We start from the raw sequence: 21,147 nt of genomic DNA, 5'->3' as shown, positions 1-21,147 counted from the left end.
GGAAACAACTAAAGAAATAAGTTATAATAAAATGTCAATAATTTAGAGAAAAATGATAAAAAGACGTTGATAAAGTAGAAAACAGATAGTGAAAGCATACAGGAGAAAGATATGGAAGAGACTTGAGAAGTTACGATCAAGTGTGAGATGAACAGATTATTTGTGGAAGAATGACTTTCCATTTCCAAAGTTTTGAAATATTGGTTTTAGGAAAGTGTTTCAAGTGATCTGATTAGGTCCCTTTATAAAGGGTGTTATCAATGTAAAAAGAATTGTTACTGATGAATGATGTGTTTCATACTGAAGACAGTTCATCATTCAAATTGATACAAGTGGTGATAAAAGCAATAGGAGAAGCTAGACAAAAGTTGATCAGTCAGTAATCTGCATGTTCACTTTCTCATATTGCCCTTGCCATCACAAGCACTTTTCTGTTCCCTCATCAGAAAAGTTCCAGGACAGTTTATGTTACCTGGTATGTGTGTATCCTTGAAATGACCTTGGCCATGTTTCTGTGCAAACTCTTTAGCTGGCAGGGCTGTGCTAAGCAACAAACTGTTTGGGTTCTTGGCACATTAATTAACGATGACACAATGGATGCTGATTGTAGGCAAAGGGTGAACATTAAGTTTGGGAAAGCCCCTTGTGAGACGCGGACTATGATTAAGGAAACATATGCACTTTCAAGAAGTCGTGTTTTTGACTGACACAAAAGATTTCGTGAAAGCAGAGATTCAGTGCAAGACGATACCAGAACTGGTCGCCTGTCTACAGTACATACTGATGCAAATGTGGAATGTGCAAGGCAGTTATTGCAAGAAGACCATCATGTAACTGTGCGTGCAGTATCAGAAGAACTTAATTTGAATCATGATGTGTGTCGTAATATTTTACACAAAGATTTTGGGAAACACAAAATTAAGGCAAAACTTGTCCCTCACACACTAACAGATGAACGGAAAGAGGAAAGACAAAGAATTTCTGCTGAACTACTAGGTAGAGCCAGATGTGATCCCATATTTCAGTTAAAGATTATTGCTGGGGTGAAAGTTTGTGCTACCAGTATTACTGTCATATAAAGCACCAAAGTGTTGAATGGTGGAGTCCTGGATCGCCAGCCGCAAGAAAAAGTCAAACGACAACATTTGGTAACAAAGACAATGCTGGTCACATTCTTTGATAGTAAAGGATTAGCTCACCATGATTATGTTCCTCCAGGTCAAATAATGAACCAGACCCTTTACATCAAAGTCTTGAAACGTTTGCGACTTGCAGTTCGACATCGGCGCCCTGATTTAAGGCATTCTCAGGACCCGTTCTTAGTGCACAATAATGCAAGACCCCGCACTGCTTCATCTGTTACCATGCTTTATCGGTTACCGAGTTTCTGACCAGACATTCTGTAATTGACATCTCACATCTACCATATTCGCCCGACCTCTCACCTTGTGATTTTTTCTTGTTTCGGTAAATGAAAAGGCAACTGAAAGGAAAGCTTTATCAAGATATCAAAGACACCAAATGGGTAGTGACAAATGACCTTACAAGCATTGCAGTTGAAGATGTCCTTGCTTGCTTCAAGACCTCCAGAAACATTGGCAACTATGTGTAGATAGCCAAGGGGACTACTTCAATAGGAGATAGGATCATTACTTGGTAAGAATGAAATTACGTTTTTAAAAAGCCTGTCCTGGAACTTTTCTGTCAAAAGGAGTATGTTAGTGGTGGGCAGCATAAGACAGATTTTCCAGTGGGGCTGTTCACAAGAGTGTCAGATGCATGCTTAGAGGTATTTTAGAGCCTCGGAAAGGTGTCGCTGTGATGAGGTGGGTGGACCAGCATTGTTCCAGATAGGAGATTTCAAGTTTTAGTCTCACTTCAGTAATGTGTTGAGAAAATAGATTTACATTATATGAATGAGGTGAATCAGAAACATGAGTTTCTGCTTTCATTTTTTCATTCTGTAATTTTTAACTTTTTCATTTCTTAATTTTTAACTTGTCATCTGCTGTCTCCACCACTTCTAATTTCCCAGTTTTCAAATAGGTATGTTGCTGAATTTCTATTACTCATGTTTTCCTTCTGTCTCCTCTTTGCCCCTTGATTTTGAATTATTGTCTTACATAAACCTGGTATATTCATTTCCTCTAACCATTTTGTCTCATTTGCAAAAGAGTCAGCCTTATTTCACTTTGGAGATGTGTAAACCAACACTCCATAAACACTTAACATTAATGGTGTAATGACTGAATAAGAGAGGAAGTGGTATATGTGTAGAAAGGAGAAGTGTGACGAGTGTGAGGCCCATTGTCACTTTTCAGATAGGATAAGAGATACCAACATTAGAAGTAATGTGTTAGTGGAAAAGTAGGTAGCAGCAGGGACAGAATGTGGAATTAACTAGAGTTGAACAAAAGAAGGAAAAAATGTGGAAGGAGTCACAGTTTATCTCTTTTCATAACCACTCTTATCCAAATGTTTGCAATGAAGTATGTCATACATAGTTAACATACACAGTTATACACATCATCTTTGTTCTTTTATTCTACATTAGAGAAAAATGCTTCCATAATCTGATATCATGTAAGAACTGTTAAATATGCCTTTTGTATTTTGTCAAAGGAATATGAGTTTGGATATCATTGCAAAATCCCTCCATGCTGCCTTCCTCTGTTCTGATTGCCATTTCTGCTTATGTTTCTAGTTAAAACTTCTGTCGGTGAATTCAGAAGAGTTCATGAAATATTTCAACCAAAGCCATGCCCTGTATGTTAAGTATCAGGTTACGATTCACAAAGAAACTCCCGAGGAATGCAACAGATTAAATTACTGTGAATTCCTCATTGACACGCCTCTCAAGGTAGTGTACAAACTTAACACAATTGTGTGTTTTTTAACTTAACAGTTTGCTGTGCCATTCGCAAGGCTGTAATGTACAAATATATATATAATTGATTAAATGACCTATAAAATTCAGAGTTAGTCATTAGTATTGGATCATATATTTCGTGTGTGTGTGTGTGTGTGTGTGTGTGTGTGTGTGTGTGTGTGTGTGTGCGTGCGCGCGCGCTGATGAAGGTAAATAGGCTGTGCTCTTTATAACAGGAAATAACGACAGAGATGGGAGGGTGTGCAGTGATTATGTAACTAATTATTTGACATCAGAATTCCTTACTGATTGAAAAAGGCATATGCACAATATCTCACTTTTATTGGGACAGTTGAAATAGATCATAAAATCCTTGTTGTGGTGTTAAGTGCAGAGATTGGTTTGATGCAGTACTCTACACTGTAGTCTAACCTTGGTCTCACTCAGGACTGTAGCCCTGCAATGATGTTTGGAATTTCATCTTTCTATTGCTACACATTACATGAAGTCATAATGTACTTTTCACTTTTTAGAAAACCACACAGAGTATTACGGAAATCACTGTGAACACACAACACGTCTTCCTAGCTTAATGCCTCTCCGCACACTGACTCATCAGATATGCAGCTCTCGCCACCTAGCGATGCAAAGATCTACTACTCCTACTTTCCAGATGGAAGCACCAGTCCCGAAAATTTTGGATTCCACCTCCTAAAACATAGAAAATGATAGTTGTACAGCTTTATTGGGGTGTTTGATATGGTACTCTCATTATGTCTGCAATATAATCATTCTGTAATCATTTGTTCCCATGAAAAATCAAATCAAAACACTGGCAGATACTCTGCAGGAGCTTGCCTCTGTATAAGATCAGTCCAAAAGTTTGTGTTCTATATTGTATACATACATGGTTTTCATAATGCATACTTAACCCATACATTTCCCTGCCCCTACTATAATCTTGCACTTATCCACAGAACTGTCCCTGACCCCAATGTCTACAGCTTACGTTAGTGAAATCTACTTGGGAAAGTATGAAGTAATGCCTTGTGCAAAGGAAATGTATGTAAACAATCTCAACATTTCTCCAACCGGAATATTTGTTAGATTCATTTGTTACTGAGCACAGCCTAGTTATCTCAGTTTGTTACCAAATCGCATTTACATTTGAAATTTTTGTGAAGCAAAGAACATTAATTTCAGTTGATAGATAAGCAAAATATTGATTGTATCAAAAGGAAAATTCTTTTGGGAAAATGTAAAATTATGTGAGAGAATTTCTGGCCAGTACTTACCTTCAAGCTGTGAAATATCATTACTGCTGAGAGGCACATATAATGGCCTGCACCACTATCCTAGCTTTTGTAACTAATAGTTCCTTCCTTCCCCCTGCCCCCCCCCCCCCCCCCCCAAAAAAGAAAGAGCGTTAGGTTGGGTGCATTTAAAAAGGAAGGGCAGGTAGCTCAGACAACAGGATGAGAGGGACACATCTGTTGTGAAGATGACAGGAGACAAAGAGAACTCTTTCTCATGTTGATTTTTGTCTTCCTTTGTCCTCACAACAGCTGGATCTGAGTGACATGTCTTTCCTTTTTAACCGTACCCTAACTGTCCCGTTTTCTGGAAAAGAAACTACTAGTTTAAATAACGAGGAACATCTTGTATATTTTTATATCAGCAGAACAGATATTTTGTCTCTTGTAAGTAAGTACTGCCTAGCAATTCTGTACTACAATAATGAACAAAATATTGAATTCTTTAATTTATTGATGAAGGCTTTCACTTGTTAATTGTTATATTTTTTCACTGGTGCTATCAAATGCTGTAACCATATTTTCATACTTTTTAAACTGACTGACTGATTTTCTATTGATATGAAAGTTTGGATCTATGTAAAATCTACATCTATATTCTGAAAGATGCTTTATGATGTGTGGCAGAAGATTTAAAAATATTCAGCAGGGTATACTGCTGCTCTTGTGCTAGAATATCTGCACATTGCTCTAATTGTGTGCATAATTTATTTTGTCCTAATTATATGGATTTGTTAAAAAAAACTGCATTTAGATGGTTCCCATTAGGTAATAGGAAGATAATGAAGTGTCCCACTGTGTTTAAATCATTCAGGATTTTCAGTATGTGCTCACAAGAGTTCAAGAAACTACTTACAGTATTTTTATTGCTCTTTAGCATCAATCTTCCTCATATTTTGTAGCTTTGTACAAGTGTAATAAAATTAACTGCATTATTTTTATGTTTTGTGCTACTGGATAACAGAAGAAGAAAGGTATTGCATTTAACAATCCAGTATCATTTGAGTGTATGCGACTCGGTACACTTACCTGTATAACAGTAGAAAGATTTTATACAACACTGCTTATTTATCAGATCTATTATCAATCTCATGGGCTTCTAACATGTTTAAATATGTTACCCAAAATATAAAACTTCTCTGTGTGTCATGTCGCAATGTTATGAAGGATGAATATTGGCTTGTAACACCCAATCTCCGTATTCTTATGCTGATTTATTATGATACGGAAGTGTAAAAGTAAAAGTTAAAAATTACAAGTAAGAAGTTGACAATAAGTGACCTGGTTTTTGGTGGAAGAAGTCAACAACAAACAAAGGCAAGAGCAAGGTTTTCATTTTATGTAACGATTCCATTAACCCTTTTATTTGGGGGGGGGGGGGGATGTTAAAGTGGAAGATGATAACGAGAATGCCTGTAAATCTGCTTAAGAAGGATCTGAAAGGTAGTTTGGAACAAGTGAATGTGAAATCATCTTGACAAATTCACTAAGAATTATCAGAATCTGACCTTGAATCTGTTTTGTATAATAGCATTGATGTGAGGCCAGCCCCAATGAGGGGCAGAGGGGGGAGGGGGGGGGTGCAAAATCCCCTGGGTCCAATGGTTCGGATCCTCCAAGGTGCTCAGTTCACAAATATCAGACTGCTGTAAAATAAGTCATGTATCATACACCACTGGAAAATAAATTAGTACACCTGGAAAGACAACATCGATATTAATTCAGTGGGGGCATATGCTACTTGGGGGTATTAGAGGCACTGATGAGAGTGCCATCTGTGTTTACCTTTAACAGGGAGTGCTTGCAGCCAGAAGGCTTAGTGTGGTGTAAATGTGTGAAGCAAGCACGCAAGCATGCCATGGAGACACACTTGTGGTTCCTACAGCCAACTGAGTGAGTTTGAAAAGCATCTGTTTGTGGCCTTCTGTGTGGCGGGATGGTCCTTTCAGAGAATTGTCTCACATGTTGGACATGCTGCGCCTTTTGTGCAATTATGCTGGTATCAGTGGTCACGTGAACATCCTCACACCCATAGACGAGGTTTTGGGCACCAATGCAGCATAGACGCCCACCAGGATTGTCGTACTTTATGGGCAGCAGTGGCAGATCATACACCTACTGCCGCATAGATAAAGAGGGCTTGTGAGCCCAGACATGTCAAGATGAACTGTTGTGAACCAGTTATTAACAGTGGGACTATAGGCATGAATACCTCTAGCCCATCTTCCACTCATGCCACACCATTGATGTGCACAGCTCAACTAGTGCCATAAGATGATCACTTGTAAGCCAGAATAGTGTGCTGTGATCTTCAGCAATAAAAGCAGATTAGGGCTGCATTCAAGTGATGGTCTTTTGCATGTATGATGTAAACCTGGTGAGCGCTGCTTTGTAGAGAGCATTAGTTCAAGACACTCTGCCCCCACCCCAGGCCTTGTGGTTTGGGGTGTGATAAGCTACAACTCTTGTTCATCTTTGTTGTTTCTAAAGGGTCCACTAACCGGCACTCATTATGCAGAATGTGTTAGTCCTGTTCTTTTGTCATTCTTGCAATAGAAAGGTGATGTGTTGTTCCAGCAGGATAGTGCTTGCCCACAAAACTCAACATGCTCTGCAAGATGTGCACCAACTTCCCTGGCCAGTGTGATCTCTAGACTTGTCTCCAGTCTAACATGCGGGATATGATTTGGACGAGAAGTGACAGGTGTGACTCATTAACCAACAACTCTTACAGAGCTATGTGAACAGGTCGAACAAGCATGGAATAATGTATCCCAGGACAGTATTTGCCATCTGTATGATCAACTGGATGCCAGAGTCAGTGCCTGCATTGTCACCCATGGAGACTACACCACATACTAATATGGGTGTTTCAACATGGGTCGGTAACTGGTACCTCAGAGCTGCTTGTGCTGTTGATCTGTAAATGAAATCATTTTGTGTACTCCATATGCACTATTGCAACAATAAATCTTCAGTGAACTGGACAACTCTAAAGGAGTGTGCTTTTTTTCCTGGTAGTGTATAATAAATAAAAGAGCATTACCCAAGCATCAGCAAAGCCAATCCAGCTCTTGCTTTCCAATTCAGTTCTTCACTTTTATGTTTCGTCCAGACCAATTGCATACAACTGTGTTTCATGTTTAATCTTGAATGCACAGTATTTTCTTTAGACACCTTGTGATGGAGTCAAAATTGTGAATTCTTTAAATGTTGTTGGCAACTGCTGTGAATTATAATTTAATAGGATTGGCAACAACATTCAAAGATAAGGCATACTGATTCCAACACAGTATGATTTTACATGAAATATGCAGAAAATATTTTGCATTCAAGAGTAAACACAAAATGAAATATGATTATTTCTATATACAGTACTTGCCATTAAAATTGCTACACCACGAAGATGACGTGCTACAGATGTGAAATTTAACTGGCAGGAAGAAGATACTGAGATATGCAAATGATTAGCTTTTCAGAGCATTCACACAAGGTTGGCGCCGGTGGCGACACCTACAACATGCTGACATGAGGAAAGTTTGCAACCGATTTCTCAAACACAAACAGCAGTTGACCGGCATTGCCTGGTGAAACGTTGTTGTGATGCCTTGTGTCAGGAGAAGAAATGCGAACCATCATGTTTCCGACTTTGATAAAGGTCGGATTGTAGCCTATCGCGATTGCGGTATCATATCATGACATTGCTGCTCGCATTGGTCGAGATCCAATGACTGTTAGCAGAATATGAAATCAGTGAGTTAGGAGGGTAATACGAAATACTGTGCTGGATCCCAACGGCCTCATATCACTAGCAGTCGATATGACAGGCATCTTATCCGCATGGCTGTAACGGTTTGTGCAGCCATGTCTCGATCCCTGAGTCAACAGACGGGGATGTTTGCAAGACGACAACCATCTGCACGAACAGTTCGATGACGTTTGCAGCAGCATGGACTATCAGCTCGGAGACCATGGCTGCGGTTACCCTTGACGCTGCATCACAGACAGGAGCGCCTGCGATGGTGTACTCAATGACAAACCTGGATGCACGAATGGCAAAACGTGTTTGGTGACATCGCAGTGAATGCACATTGGAAGCGTGTACTCGTCATCGCCATACTGGCGTATCACCTGGCGTGATGGTATGGGGTGCCATTGGTTACATGTCTCAGTCACCTCTTGTTCGCATTGATGGCACTTTGAACAGTGGATGTTACATTTCAGATGTGTTACAACCCGAGGCTCTACCCTTCATTTGATCCCTGTGAAACCCTACATTTCAGCTGAATAATGCACGACCGCATATTGCAGGTCCTGTACAGGCCTTTCTGGTTATAGAAAATGTTCGACTGCTGCCCTGGCCAGCACATTCCACAGATCTCTCACCAATTGAAAAAGTCTGGTCAGTGGTGGCTGAGCAACTGGCTCGTCACAATATGCCAGTCACTACTCTTGATGAACTGTGGTATCGTGTTGAAGCTGCATGGGCAGCTGTACCTGTACACGCCATCCAAGCTCTGTTTGATTCAATGCCCAGGCTTATCAAGGCCTTTATTACGGCCAGAGGTGGTTGTTCTGGGTACTGATTTCTCAGGATCTATGTACCCAAATTGCTTGAAAATGTTCTACTATAATATATTTGTCCAATGAATACCCGTCTATCATCTGCACTTCTTCTTGGTGTAGCAATTTTAATGGCCAGTAGTGTAGTTGCTCTGTAAGGATTGTAAAATTAAGAAATGAAATGATATGAAAGAGGGCCATTGGCCTTGCTGATGCTCAGAAGTAAAGAGGTAATGTTCTTCTTTTGTTTGGCTGTAGAATAGGCAACTTACCTGGGAACTCCCATATTACTTAATGTGACATTATTTCTTCATCAAAGAGCCTTGTCCTTCAGATGTTCATCTCGGAAAATTGGAAGTACAAATAACGGAAATTTCCTAAGAATATTGGAGCTCTTGAGTCATTATGATCCAATTCTTGCAAAATACGTTAGCAAGGTCGGAGATGGATAAGAAACTGGAACACATTTAGAAGTGCATTATTTGCCAAGTGATAGGATAAATTTTTCTAGTTGTGCCATCATGTCTGGAGTGCCGTCTTGGAACAGGAAAAAGATGAGAAGTGTTATTCAAAAATGGAAAATCCAGGATGGAATGCAACAATATTATGAAAAGGAAAATTGCTACTCACCGTGTAGCAGAGATGCTGAGGAGTGCTATTCAATTATTGTTGATGTAACTCCTCATTCAAATCATGTTTAACAGGCAACAGTCATCCTGCATCAGATTTATTTCAATAATGAAATTGATAAATATTAAATAAATGAGCAGTTTTTGGAGTTAGTATTTTGTAATTACAAAACAGGAATCATTGTTGCACATTTAATTTGATTGCTGCATGTGAAACAGTCATTTCCTATCACTGAAAGCCATGAACAGGTTATGATAATGGAAGTAAAATGAGAGGGACTTATAAAGGAGCTCAGGCACATTTTCTTCTATGGAATCCTCTTGAAAAATTTTATCTGTGCGCTTGTCAAGGCCTCATGTGGAATACATGCAGTTGAGAGTTGTCATGAAGCAGATAAATTTTTTGGAGTGATTCAACTTCTTGTTAAGTTGCAATCTACAATGAGTATTTTTAAGAAAATAATCAAAGATGACTGGCAATCAATTCACTGAAGCATGCAGGTTATTTATCAATGAATACCACAATAATGTCACAACAGATTTAGAAGAAGAAATTAAATATTTGAAAAAAATTCATACTTCAAACTTTCAATACATTTCTTTGGAACTGTTAAACCTCTTGAGTAAGATTCATGAGCTTAAAGTTTCAAGCTTATTTTCAAATGTATGTAAAGCTAAGTGCATCTTCTACACTCTTCCAGTGACTGTAGCTCAAGCACAAAGGTCATTCAGCACTCAGGCTCGTGTTAAAAATTGTCTCAGATCAACTATGCATCAATAACATATCACAGATTTGTGGAGACCATTGAAACTGAATATAATTTGCATGGCAGCTAGACTTTGATACTGTAAGTCAAACATTCGCTGAATGAAAGGCTCACAAAGCGCCATTGACAGTGTTGTAGGCAAGTAGGGTATAATACACTACCCATCACATGGATCACTGTGGTTTACATGCAAGCAGACTGATTTCTGTTTACTGAAATGTGTGGGCACACCAGGGAACAAGAGGGACAGAACACTCTGTATCGCAGGGACAGAGCACTCCATATCAAAGCACTACTGGCACCAGACATTTCAGCAATGTACAAATTAGTATAAAACTTTGTCTTTAGTTTTAAAGTGAACCAATTTATAAAATAAAATTAAATGGAGTGTACTTACATTTTACAATAGTTCATTACTGAGTAGACCTGAAGTTGTCAGTCATATCCATTCTCTCTCTTGCTATTTAGGTCTCAGTCAAGATATCTTCTCGGTCCCTACCTGTCTTCATCACTACTTTCAAATCAGTAGTTATCACTGATGACATGGCACTGGTATTCTTTCTCAATATATTTAACCTTTGCACACTCATTCATGATTCATCTGATTGGTACATTAGTTCTTTCAAAGCCACAATGGGAAATTTGAGAGACATGGTTAATGACTATTTTTTGTTTTTTTTGCTCCATTCCAAATGATTGTAATAGAACATTGTACAAGATGTTACATAATAATTGTTTCTAATTTTCTGAATAATAAGAGGGCATAAAATTAAATATTTTTCACAATAAAGCAGTGTCTAGTAATGTGTCTTTTTGGACTTGTACCAGGAATGTAATGAAAGTACTCAAAGTACTACATTGCAAAACAAGTGCACATACAAAATAAGACATTTACATTAAGGATTTGCATTATAATTACATACAGGGCAAGGAGCCATAGTGGTGAATGAAAAAAGGTGAGAAAAGCGACAAAATATGTGAAGCAGATGACTAAAAGGTGATAAAATATGTGAAAAATGTGATTAAAAGGTGCTAAAATATTTTAACAAGCTGATTACAAGGTGCCATAGTATTTCAATAAACAGATATGGCACATTTCTGATAATTCCCTACCAAAAAGGATGATGAAGGGCATAATAAATTTCTCTATTATGATCCTTGATGTGTCATGTGTCATCATTCTCCCCCCCCCCCCCCCCTTTCTCAGAGCAGCTGTCTCATAATTAGTTGATTTTTTCCATGTTATTCATCTTCTTAATCTCCTCTTCAAGATGCCTTTTTTTTCCTTTCACATTCTTTCTTATAAGCAGTAAATTTGCATGTATTTGCTGTCCATACCTATTGAACTGTTAGTCAGTGGGCACAGAAAGAAAATGAGGGTATTGTCCCAAGGTATCCCTCACAGTCACAACGATGTTTAAAAGTCTTTTGATCCTCACTGCTTGTCTTTCTCTAATGTGTGCTCGAAATGGAATAATGGTATAATGTTAAGAGAAGCCTTAACAAGTTTTGACACATTTGAATACTGTAACTCTATGTATGATGAGTCTCTTTTTGAGACATGCTGCTGTTCAGTAATTGTCAATACCTTTGTTATCTAATGCTGGGTAAACTGTAGAACCTTCCACTCACCCAATAAGTAATCTCACCACTCACAGAACAGAAACATTTTTGCAACCTTTAACATGGCACTGCAGCATTGTTTCTTTGGGGTCTAAAAACCTAAAACTCTTCACTGGTGTGCTCAATAAGCACATCTTTTCCATCAAATTTTAGCAAGCTGTTATGTAATGTTTTTGTGCATTCTTCAGAAACCACAACTTGTAATTATTATTATTTATGTATTGTATGGACATAAATATACAATTCACAGCAGTATTTACAGTATGAAGTGCAAAAGGAATATGCAAGACCTCTGGTCTCAATTGACCTTATTACAGAGTGATGTCAAAGAGTCTATCCATTCCAATGTTGTTGGAGAGGCATTGAGGATCCTTCCAGTCTGCTCTGAAGCTTCATAGTCACACAGTGGGGAGTCTGAGAGAGTCAACAGTTATACATGAAGGATTCAGTTCTTCCATATCCACATATTCTGTTCAGTTGACACCAGTTTCTTCTAGACAGTTGCAAGCCTGATGTACATATGGGGTCTTTGAGGCCATGGTGATGTATGCTGGCATCGATTTTGTATGTCTCCTTTCACATATCTTCAATCTGCATTGTTTGGATCTCATGAGCAGCCCAGAATGGTTTTCTTGACATGAAACGCATGCTGCCTGGACTGAACATAATTTCCTGGACAGGCAGCCTTTGTGAAAACTCTACATTATTAACCTTTTCTCATTCACTGATCACTGCTTCTTCTCATCTCAAATGTTATGAAGCAGTGTTACTGAGAGCAGATGGCCATGTTCTTCCAGTTTACTGACCAGCTAACAGCTGGTCATCCAAGAGAAAGTGTATTATCCAATGTAAAGACTTCATTATGAAAACCTCAGAAATACTTGAATTTTTTCTCAAAGCAGAAACCTTCAAAACCTAAGCCAAAAAGGTTTGAAGTATGTTTTATATTTCTGTATGCAAATTGTGAATCAAAGGTGTTTGACTTTCAAAATGTTGTGTGAACTTACTGAATAGCTCTGTAGATCTAATTATGAAATGAAGTTCTGCTTTCATTGAAGATTTTTTTAAAGTACACACAGTGGCATTGTAGGGTTTGGACTGAACAGTAGCAGAATTCTTCTTTTAGAGGTATATGTTTAAGAAAGTAATATTGAGTACTATTCAACTGTTCAAAAATCCTGAATCTCCTAATGTAGGCCACCATGTGGTTGTATACCTCAAGAACTTATGATGTGAAATGTTAAACTTAGCCTGAATTTCTTCAAATTCTTCCCACTGAATAGGCCAAGCATCTAAATAATAGCAAATATTGACCATAATTTCAGATGCTTCTTCACCTGAACATTTCATAGTGTCTACATAGGCATTATGCATGGTATGAATGTTGCAAATTCTGATATTCATAAGCTGTCTGCCCCAGATCTCGTGGACATCATTTTCTAAAAGCCTAAATACTTTTTTATTTCATTAGTTCTGCTTGTGTCTGTATGTGTGGATGGATATGTGTGTGTGTGCGAGTGTATACCTGTCCTTTTTTCCCCCCTAAGGTAAGTCTTTCCGCTCCCGGGATTGGAATGACTCCTTACCCTCTCCCTTAAAACCCACTTCCTTTCGTCTTTCCCTCTCCTTCCCTCCTTCCTGATGAGGCAACAGTTTGTTGTGGAAGCTTGAATTTTGTGTGTATGTTTGTGTTTGTTTGTGTGTCTATTGACCTGCCAGCGCCTTCGTTCGGTAAGTCACCTCATCTTTGTTTTTATATATAATTTTTCCCACGTGGAATGTTTCCCTCTATTATATTGATAACATTATATGCTCAATATAATGGAAGGAAACATTCCACGTGGGAAAAATTATATATATATTGTTTGTGTGTCTATCGACCTGCCAGCGCTTTTGTTCGGTAAGTCACCTCATCTTTGTTTTTATATATAACATTATATGCTCAGGTGTATTAGACACAGGGTGATACGTAGACATAGCAATGTGACGAATCTTCTCATTTTCAATGAAAGAATTTCATGCTTCAGAGCAAAACTGCAATCCATTAACCAGCAGGATATATTGTGGCTGAGTGGTATTCAGAAAATAAGCTTCCTTCAATTATTTAACAATGACTGTGCTATTACCCTTTCCCACTGGAAAGAAGTAAACAGATTTTGAAAATAATTCCATCACTACCAAAATTTGTGAGAATTTTCCACAAGACTTTGGAAGGGGGTTGTGGAGGTCTAAAACCAGTGACATCAACTTTTGTTTGTTGGAGAATATTGTGCATGAATCCTTTATGTTGCATTGTAAGACACCTTGGTACACTCTTGTAAATCACATTTTTTATAATTCATTGTACGTGCTTCTGAAGTTGTTATAAGAATTTATTTGGGCCAAAGTGTGCAAAACTGGTATAAATATATGTAATCAAATCATCCAGCATTATGTTTTGGTGTGCAAAGTTTAAATCCATTCTGCAGTACAAGACATCATCGTGAATTAGGTAATATAGCCAAATTTTAGCTCTATTTCATCCTGATACATTGTTCTGAAAATTTTTAATACTTCATCTGCTTCAGGTTACCTTCCATTCAGAAAGTGGATGCACTCAGCGACTGTTATACGATTTATAAATTATAGAGTGCAGCAATCAGTTGTCCTTTTTTTTTTTTTTTTACCCCCCCCCCCCTCTCTCTCTCTCTCTCTCTCTCTCTCTCTCTCTCTCTCTCTCTCTCTCTCTCTCTCTATCTATCTATCTCTCTCCAAAACCAGGCTTTGGCTAGCCTAGCCATTATCAATGCACTATTTTCTAATCTTGATGCATGTCAGTTCCCTGTTTGAATACTCAAAGAACTGTGACTGATGCCCGAACAACAGAGAACTAACTTGCATCAAGATTAGAAAATAGTGCATTGATAATGGCTAGGCACTAGCTGAAATCTGGATTTGTGCAATAAAACCTGAAAAAAAAAGAGACGACTGATTGCTGCACTCTATAATTTATGAATATAAAATTTCGTCTGCTTCTACCTCTGCTTTGATGTTATGTAGAAACCTGTGAATTTTTGACTCTCCATCCACTCCTCTTATAAAATTAATCTTGATCTCCTTTACATGTGTAGTCTTGCTGCAAACATCTTTTAAGTTTTGCAGAAGATGTGACAAATCATCAGGTGCTGCATTTGTTTCATCACAAATGTACTGGTTCTCAAAATTTAATTCTTGAAGGGCAAGGGCCCATCTAACAAGAAAATTATGCATTAATGCACATTGAACAAGGAAGTATAGATAATGCTTTATGATCTGCCCAAACAATAGTTTGTTGTCCAAGCAGGAAACAGTACAAACTACCAAAGCCCCAAACAATTCCAAGTGCTTTGCTCTCAGTCGTGGTACTGATGAAACATGACTTGTGAACATGATTGTGCGATGTTTTTCCTGACCATTTTCACCGACTATTTGATATAAATGGGCTCCGTGTCTGAACTCACTGGCATCAGTCCAAAGATAAACTGGTTTATAAAGATATGGCATGTGCAACGTCTATGAGTTGCTTTTGGATCTCAACAGACACTTCTTCTTTATCACTCTCCCACATCCAAACTGAATTCTTCTTAATTAATTGCAAAAAAGCGGGTAATGCCAGGCCATGTCCTTTAAGGAAACAGTAGTAGTAACCACAAAAGCTGAGAAATGGAGTTGTTTTTTACAAGCTGGAAAATTTTGAACTGCTTCTAATTTATTCAGATCTGGCTCAGTCCCTGACGAGGAGATGACTTTATCCCAAGAATGCTCTTTTCTTTCTCATGAAATCTAATTTTTGTTGACTGAATGCCAATCAATTGTATGTATTCAAAACTTTATCTAGCATGTCTGTGTGTTTTCCCACAATGTGAATGCAATGAAAACATCATCGATGTACGCTGTTATTTTCTGCAAAACTGAATTCCCAAGGTTCTTATCCAAAGCGTGAATAAATGCTATTGATGAAATGGAGGAGGAGGAGATTAGTGTTTAACGTCCCGTCGACAACGAGATCATTAGAGACGGAGTGCAAGCTCGGGTGAGGGAAGGATGGGGAAGGAAATCGACCGTGCCCATTCAAAGGAACCATCCCGGCATTTGCCTGAAGCGATTTAGGGAAATCACGGAAAACCTAAATCAGGATGGCCAGAGGCGGGATTGAACCGTCGTCCTCCCGAATGCGAGTCCAGTGTGCTAACCACTGCGTCACCTCGCTCGGTTGATGAAATGTTTAAAACAAGTGTCGTCCATGTGAATTGGTAAAAGCATACGCTATGCAAGTATGCTGTGAACTTGCGGCTTCCCTCATCTAGCTTCAGCTGCCAATAACTTCTTGTCATATAAGTATTCAAACTACTAAGGTAAAAACAACATCAAATTTCTGCAAAATTTCTTCTGTTATTTGGGATGGTCCTGCTGAGGCAGAACAATGCTATCCAAAACAAGTCAAATTGATATGTGCTTTTTAATTACTGTATGTATCGGATTGCAGTGCTCGCTGTCTGATGTCTTAATTATATCATCTTCTATTATAGATTTGGTCTCCACCTCTATGGCATTTCTTTTAGCTAATGGTACTAAATATGATTTCAGTTTGAATAGCTTGTGCAGTCGCACCCTAATTTTGACAGTGATATCCCTCCATCAGTCCAGGATTAATTGAAGATACTTCGGTGTGCATATGTAAAACTTCTCGCACTTCTTCCCTGTAAGAAATGGGCAAATTACTCAAACTATCGATTTTTTCCTGAATTTTTTACTTAGTTCATGATTTTTTCCTCTTTTACTGCAGACACATCATCCTTCATATATACTGATGCTTCAGTTCCATCATCTATCTTCTTCTTGATAAACCTAACTCATAATCCTGCAGAATTTCTTCTTTTTCTCCTATGAATCCAACGAAAGTAACTTCTAATGCATAAGTTGTATCTGCTGTGGTTTCTGGTGAGAGGAGGGGCATGGGCAGCTCCTGGTCACGGCGTTGGGAGAGTATGAAATTGTATCGCTGCTGCAGTTGTGCAGATGCTAGTGGCAGTAACGACAGCGCTCTGTCGGGAGTGGCGGGCATCTGTGGTGCAGGATGACATCTGCATCGGCCAGAGGCTGCAAGAAGAGCAGTGTGTTGGTGATATCAGGGTCCCAGGCAGTGGGAGGTGTGTCAGTCATGTAGCTGGTTGGCGTCAGGGGAGGCGTTGGCTGGTGGTGTGTCAGACATAGTGCCAAGGGTGGCGTCAGCTGGTGGCACATCAGAAACAGCTTTGGGCACTGTGTTGGCCAGTATTGAATCAGGGGCAGTGTTGGTGGTGCTGCGACTGGGGCCTGTGGTAGGTGGGGGCAGCTCATTGGCTGGAGGACACTCTACGACGTAGGCCAGCTTGAGCCTGTCTATGGAGATGATTATTGCTCCATTCAGACGAATAGAAAACATCTTGTCCCTGCTTTTCAAAACCAAGTGTGGCCCCGAATACTGAGGATGGAGTGGCGACAGGTATGCCTCTGACCAAAGCATAACTTGTGCATGAGGTGAGGTCATGGTGGATGATGGTATGGTGCTCACCATGACGTTGCCAATGTGTTGGTCACAGCTAAGCCATGAAGCTTTGATGCTGCTGCATGAAACCTGGGATGGTGCTGTCAGGGGGAAGTGGAGCAACTTCCAAAAAGTCACCGGGAATGGCGAGTGGCTGTCCGTGTCCCAGCTCGGCAATAGAAGTTCACAGGTCGATTTTATGTGCAATCTGCAGACCTAGAAATACCAGAGGTAAAGCAGTGGACCATGTGGAAGAATAACCTGTAAGAGTGGCTTTAAGTGTGTGTTGGAATCATGCCTTATCTTCAGGGTGGTAGCTGGTGATGTGGTGGAATTTTTAGCTACCGGTGGCTGTCATAGATCAGAAAACTGCAGAGGTGAACTGGCATCCACAGTCCATAGTGATGTCGCGGGGAACCCAAAGTGGGGCACCCAGGTTCAAATGGAGGCTGCAGCCACAGTTTTGGCTGAAATACCAAGGATAGATGTGACCTCCAGCCAATATGTAAATCATTCAGTAATTGTCAGGAGATATTGAGAGCCAATGGAGGAGGCTAGTGGTCTGACAATGTCGAGGTGGAAGTGTGTAAACCTGTGTTGTGTGGGAGAAAAGGCTGCCGCATGGAAGTGAATGTACCCTGGCCCCCTGGCGTTAAAAACAGGACTGGGCCCACTTGCTGCAGTCACATTGAATGGCCAGCCAGACAAAACATTATTTCATAAGGGTGATAGAAGTGCAGATGCCAGGGTGTGCAAGGCTGTGGATGTGGACAAATGCCAGTTTTTGGAAGATGGGAGGGAGAAAGGGGCAGAAGCGATAGTTGGAACCATCACGTTGTGAAGGTTCCACGAGGATGTCACACCAGATCTTATGGTTGGAGCCGGGTATGGGTCTTAGCTGTAGGTTGATGGCAGAGTCAGTTTTCTGAAGGGTGTGGGCCAGGTCTAGGTCACCCTCTTGAGCAGAGGCCGGGGAATGGTAGTCTAAGGGTTTGGTGATGCTGCAGAAGTGGCTAAGGCATTCTGCCACAATGTTATCAGTGCCAACAACATGCCAGATGTCAGTAGTGAATTGTGGAACGTAATCCTGTAGCTGAAGTCGGGGTGATATCGGGTGTATATCTTGCCTGCAAAAACCAGAGGCGAGGGGGAAGTGGTCTGTAAAGATCATAAAGGTGCATCCCTTAACTGAACATTGGAAGTAGCAGATGGCTTTGTGGACTACGAGCAGCTCATGATCATATGCACCCATTTGGCGTTGTGCATCAGAGCGCTTGGACGAAAATAACACTAGTGGTTGCTAGACATCATCCACGCATTTGTGTCGGATGGTCCTGATAGCCGTCTGGCTTGCATCTGCCACTATTGTGAAGGGGGCACTAGGGTGGAGGTGGGCCAAAGAGTCATGTTGGTGAGGTCCCATTTTGTTTTTTCGAAGCTCTCGATCATGGCCTGGATCCAAGGACCAGTTTGTTGCCTTCATTTTTATTGCTGCGGAGCGCTGTAGTAAGGGGCTCATGGGAGGCAGTGGCATTCTTAAGAAGTCGCCAGAAAATGTTGACCATGCTGATGAAATACCAGAGGCCTTTGGAGGTAGTAGAACGTGGAAAGTCCACTAGTGCCTGCACTGTATTGGGGAGGGGGCAGTAGCCGGCTGGTGGCAACGGCTAAGTGCCTCAGCCCCAAAAACGCATTGTCATGTTGAATGTCACTCCAGTTGTCTGTAGGTGGGAAAAAATTTCATGTAGGTGTTGGCAATGTTTGGTAGGGTCCCAGGAGTAGATGAGTATATCATCTAACTAGGCAAAACACCCAAGTGCGCCTCAGAGAATGATGTCCAAAAATCGCTGCCAAGTTTGTGCAGCTCTGCGGCGGCCGAATGTTTTAAAAAGCATGGTCCAACAGGTCAAAAGGTGTGATACTGACTGTTTTCTCAATGTCCTTTAGGGCCAGTGGGATATCTGTGTAGCCTTTAGTGCAATCTGTCTTATTGAAGCTAGTAGCTCCCGAGATGGCGTCGTCATAGGTGCAAAGGAGTGGGACAGGATAGCAGTCAGGGATGGTTCAGGCATTGAGTGTACAGTAATCACCACAATGGTGTCAGGAAATGTCCTTGGTGACAAGATGAAGAGCTGAAACTGAGGGGCTTTTGGAAGGGCAAAGTACACTAGCAGTGAGCAGCTCTTCAAACTCCTTTTGCGAGATTTTGTGCTTGTGAGCGGGCAGGGGGCGGGCGCAGCAGAAAACTGGAGGGCCAATTGTAGTGGTGGTGTAATGCAGTGTCATGCTGAATGTTCTGGGGGACACTGGGTGGCCGGATGAGGAGGTGGAATTCAGCAAAGAGCTGAGCATATGGGCCTGAAATCACCAGCTGTTTCACAGTGAAACACGTCTTGGAACAGGAGCTGCAGCAGATGGACCTACTGGAGGTGCCATTGATTAAACAGCACTATGCTATGTCAGCCAATAGACTGTAATAACCAAGTTGCATCCGTGGTCTAGGGGTAGTGTCTTTGATTAGTAATCAGAACGTCCTCAATCCCAAGTTCAAAACCCGCCACCGCTTAAAGACTGAAGACTTCTGGCATAAGAAGTCACCTTCATTCTGCCAGGAGCCTTGTCAAAGAGGGTGGAGGAGTGGATAGAGGTTCAGGGCACTCTCTTGTACTTGGAGTGGGAAACTGCCCCTAAAGGCAGAAGAATCAGCAATGATCAACTGCATGAGGATGCAGAAGGCAATGGAAACCACTGAATTAAAGACACACAACTTATATCCACAGGACATGTGGCCTGTAATTAAAAAAGTATCATGATGATCTCCTCATTGGTGAAAGATTCTGGAATAGTCCCTCATTTGAATCTCCGGGAGGGGACTGCCAAGGGGCAGGTAACCATGAGAAAAAAGTTAAACAACTAACAAAAGGATAATGTTCTATGAGTCGGGGCGTGGAGTGTAAGAAGCTTGAACATGGTAGGGAAGCTAGAAAATCCGAAAAGGGAAATTCAAAGGCTCGATCTAGATATGGTAGATGTCAGTGAAGTTAAATGGAAAGAGGACAAGGATTTCTGGTCAGATGCAGCAACAGAAAATGGTATAATCGGACTAGGACAGTCCAGTGATAGGGTTGTTCTTATCAGAATCAACAGCGAACCAACACCGACAATGATATTTCTGGTATATATGTTGACGCTGCAAGCTGAAGATGAAGAGATAGAGAAAGTATATGAGGATATTGAACAGGTAATTCAGAACGCAAAAGGAGATGAAAATCTATTAGCCATTGGGGACTGGAATGCAGTTGTAAGCAAAGGGTAGAAGAAATGGTTACTGGAGAATATGAGTTTGGGACCAGGAATGAGAAAGTAGAAATACTAATTAAGATCCGTAATAAATTTCAGCTAGTAATAGCGAATACTCTGTTCAAGAATCACGAGAGGAGGAGGTACACTAGGGAAAGGCTGGGCGATATGGGAAGATTTCAGTTGTATTACATCATGACGTGACAGTGATTCTGAAATCAGATACTGGAGTGTAAGGCATACATGTGAGCAGATACAGACTCAGATCACAGTGTAGTAATGATGAAGTAAAGGCTGTAGTTTAAGAGATTAGTCAGCAAGAATCAATACGCAAAGAAGTGTGATGCGGAACTACTAAGGAATGACAAGATATGCTGGAAGTTCTCTAAGGCTACAGATATAGTAATAAGGTAATACGGTTGAAGAGGAATGGACATCTGTAAAAACAGTAATCACAGAAGTTAGAAAGAAAAACTTTGGTACAAAAAAAGGTAACTGCAAAGAAACCATGGGTAACAGAAGAAATGCTTCAGTTGAT

General features: G+C 40.3%; 1 protein-coding gene across 2 annotated transcripts in view; it reads left to right on the top strand.

Annotated features, from left to right (window-relative positions):
- Positions 1-21,147, top strand: part of LOC124595724 (arginyl-tRNA--protein transferase 1) — a 162,904-nt gene that overhangs the window by 94,171 nt on the left and 47,586 nt on the right. The window contains exon 7 of one of the 2 annotated variants that reach the window (XM_047134591.1): positions 2,705-2,860. The exons of the other annotated variant lie outside the window; for it this stretch is intronic. Within the exon in view, the coding sequence (XP_046990547.1) occupies positions 2,705-2,860 (156 nt within the window). The remainder of the gene's footprint in view (positions 1-2,704; positions 2,861-21,147) is intronic. 2 annotated transcript variants of the gene reach the window in all.

The sequence above is a fragment of the Schistocerca americana genome, chromosome 2 (genome assembly GCF_021461395.2).
Source record: "Schistocerca americana isolate TAMUIC-IGC-003095 chromosome 2, iqSchAmer2.1, whole genome shotgun sequence".
NCBI lineage: Eukaryota > Metazoa > Arthropoda > Insecta > Orthoptera > Acrididae > Schistocerca > Schistocerca americana.
The sequence above is the reverse complement of the archived record's forward strand: the minus strand, read 5'-3'. Positions and strand labels throughout refer to the sequence as shown.